Source organism: Bison bison, unplaced genomic scaffold, assembly GCF_000754665.1.
Source record: "Bison bison bison isolate TAMUID 2011002044 unplaced genomic scaffold, Bison_UMD1.0 scf7180017845754, whole genome shotgun sequence".
NCBI classification, from domain to species: domain Eukaryota; kingdom Metazoa; phylum Chordata; class Mammalia; order Artiodactyla; family Bovidae; genus Bison; species Bison bison.
In genome coordinates this window covers 3,927-6,274 of record NW_011476327.1, presented here as the reverse complement: position 1 = coordinate 6,274, position 2,348 = coordinate 3,927, and the positions used below count along the sequence as shown (strand labels likewise).

Sequence of the window (2,348 nt, the reverse complement as noted above, 5' to 3'; positions counted from 1 at the left end):
GGTATGGGCCGAGGGAGGGGTGCAGGGGGAGGCCGAGGGGGGTCCCTGCCCTGCTCTGGGCCCACCTAACGCCAGCGTTCGCAGACGGGAGAGATGGAGGTTCGGAACCCATTGTTCGACCATGCCTCGCTGTCCGCGCCCCCGCTGCAGTGACCTGAAGGCTGACACCCACCCTTTCGCCCACCCTCTCGAGGACGTGATGCACACTGGTGGGGAGGAGCAGGGGGCCCGGCCTTTCCCATTAGAGAGGGTGTCCTGACGCGCGCCTGCTTGTGGCTGGGGCCTCAGCGGCTAGGAACCCCTCGCAGGGCAGACTCCTGCCTGACTGTGCCCCCTTGTTGCACCTGTCCCAAGTATGGAACCCCCCCAGTCGAGGGGAGGAGGAGAACCCTAGAGACCAGGCATGGATTGGTAATACCGGAAACAAGCCAATTAAAGTACATTTCAAAACTTTGGCCGAGTGTGTTAGAGACTGACCTCCCCCTCAACAGGCGGCCATGGTGGATGGACCCTGGAGTGGGTCTTCGGGCCTTCTGCTGCACCCCCAGCCTGGGAAGACCCTGTCACTGCGTGCTGGGGAAGAGGGCTGGGGAGGGGACAGTATGGGTGCATGGCCAGGCCAGTTTGGAGTTAGTGCTCTTTCCTCAAACACCCCATCCTGTGTATGATGAAAAGGGCTGGGAGTGGGCATTGAAGATGCCAGGCAGTGGGCACTGAGGCCTCCAATCCTGCCTGCCTCCATCTGGGCCAGGAGGGATGGGCTGCACACCTTGTCTCTGGGCTTCCTGTGGGACCACGTGGACTCCCGGGCCCCTGCAGCACATAGGGGGTATGCCAGGCAGAGGAAGCTAGGCTACACACAGGCGGGTAGACCAGGGTGGGCAGCTGAGGTGACAGAGGAGGTGGGGTCTCTGAATGTCAGGAGGTACCTCTGAGTCGACCTCAACGCCCCGCCAAGGAGCAGGAAAGCCAGTGGAGGGGGAGGTGACCTTCACCTGAAGCCCCAGAGTAGGGTCCAAGTTTTGTGCTCAGAAGTGATGAGGAGACTGGGCTGGGAGGAGGGGCTTCTGGGGTCCAGGGAGCAGTGGGAGCCTGGTGCAGACAGGGTGGGAGTCAGGCCTGCCTGCCCCACCAAGGGTGGGGAGGAAGGGTGGTGGGGCTCAGAAGCCCTTCGTGAGTCCTCGGGGCGGCGTCCCGAGGTTGCTGGACCTCTGGCTCCTAGAGCGGTAGCCCTGCAGAGGGTGGGCACGGCCCGCTTGGGGCAGTCTGGTCCCTCAGGTGGGGCTGGGCAGTGGAAGCCGGGTTGGCCCTCCTTAGAGCTAGTGGCTCTCCTAAAGCAGTGTGTCGCTAGGGCTATGGCCTTGGGTGGGCCCCCAGCGGGAAGCCACGGTGTCCCTCTGGTGTGCTGGTGTGGGAGATGGAAAGGGGTGGGGACAGGGAGCTGGGAATGAGCGCAGGGTGGCATGTGGGCAAGGCATTGAGGACCCTTGTCCCCTGTTACTTAGTCCATGTCATGAGGGGGAACGGCCACAAAGAAAACTGGGGGACAGAGAGGTTAAGGCCTCCCTTAAGGGTAAAGGCCAGTCACCAGCTGAACCCTGGAGACCCAGGACTGAAGGTTGCCCTGGAGCCCTGGAGTCCGTGGTTCCTGCAGCCCCTGCAGCCTCATGCTGCTCTGACCTGGGCAGAGGATGGCCACCCACGTGCCCTGGTGGACCACCGACTCCCTCCAGACAGCAGTGCCTAGGCGGGGCGGAGGGAACACCCAGCTGCAGCCAAAGCGGGCCAGAGGGCCAGAGCACACCTGTCTGCCCCCAGGGCTGGGTCAGCCCAGCCAAGTGGGGCCACGGGCTCGGAGCGCCCCCTGGTGGCGGAGCTTGGCTGTGGGCTCCTGCAGAAGGGGGCGAGGGCAGCAGGGGGAGCCCGCACCGCTTTTCTCCAGGGAGAGTGTGAGGCCAGGGCTTTGGGGAGCCCCTTGGGGAAGAGGGGTGCACAGAGGCTGGCAGTTGGCCAAGGAAGCCCCAGGTCAGGTGCAGCTGCGGGGGCAGCAGTCACAGCAGGCGGCTGCCTTCAGCCTCACTGTGGACCACCTGAGGCCACCAGCCCCTTCAGCCCTCCTGCCCTTCCCACCTGGCCGGGGGTCCTGGCCACATCCCATCCAGGGGGAGCTCCAGGGCCTGCTGGGCCCCCTCCAGGGCCCTGCGCACCACAGCCTGCCCCGGCTCAGCGCCTGGTGCCGCTGGAGCGGCAGAGGTGTGCTTGCAGGACGGGGTCTCCAGACCCGCCCACCTCCGGGCTGTCGGGGGCTTGGTTCAAGCAGTGATTGCAGTTTGGCTGCTCTGCTTGAG

At 64.9% G+C, this 2,348-nt stretch overlaps 1 protein-coding gene across 1 annotated transcript in view; it reads left to right on the top strand.

The window, feature by feature from the left end:
* Positions 1-2,323, top strand: part of NPDC1 (neural proliferation, differentiation and control, 1) — a 7,339-nt gene extending 5,016 nt beyond the window's left edge. The window contains exon 4 of the mRNA XM_010837080.1: positions 2,213-2,323. Coding sequence (XP_010835382.1) covers positions 2,213-2,323 — 111 coding nt within the window. The remainder of the gene's footprint in view (positions 1-2,212) is intronic.
* Positions 2,324-2,348: the final 25 nt, after the last annotated feature.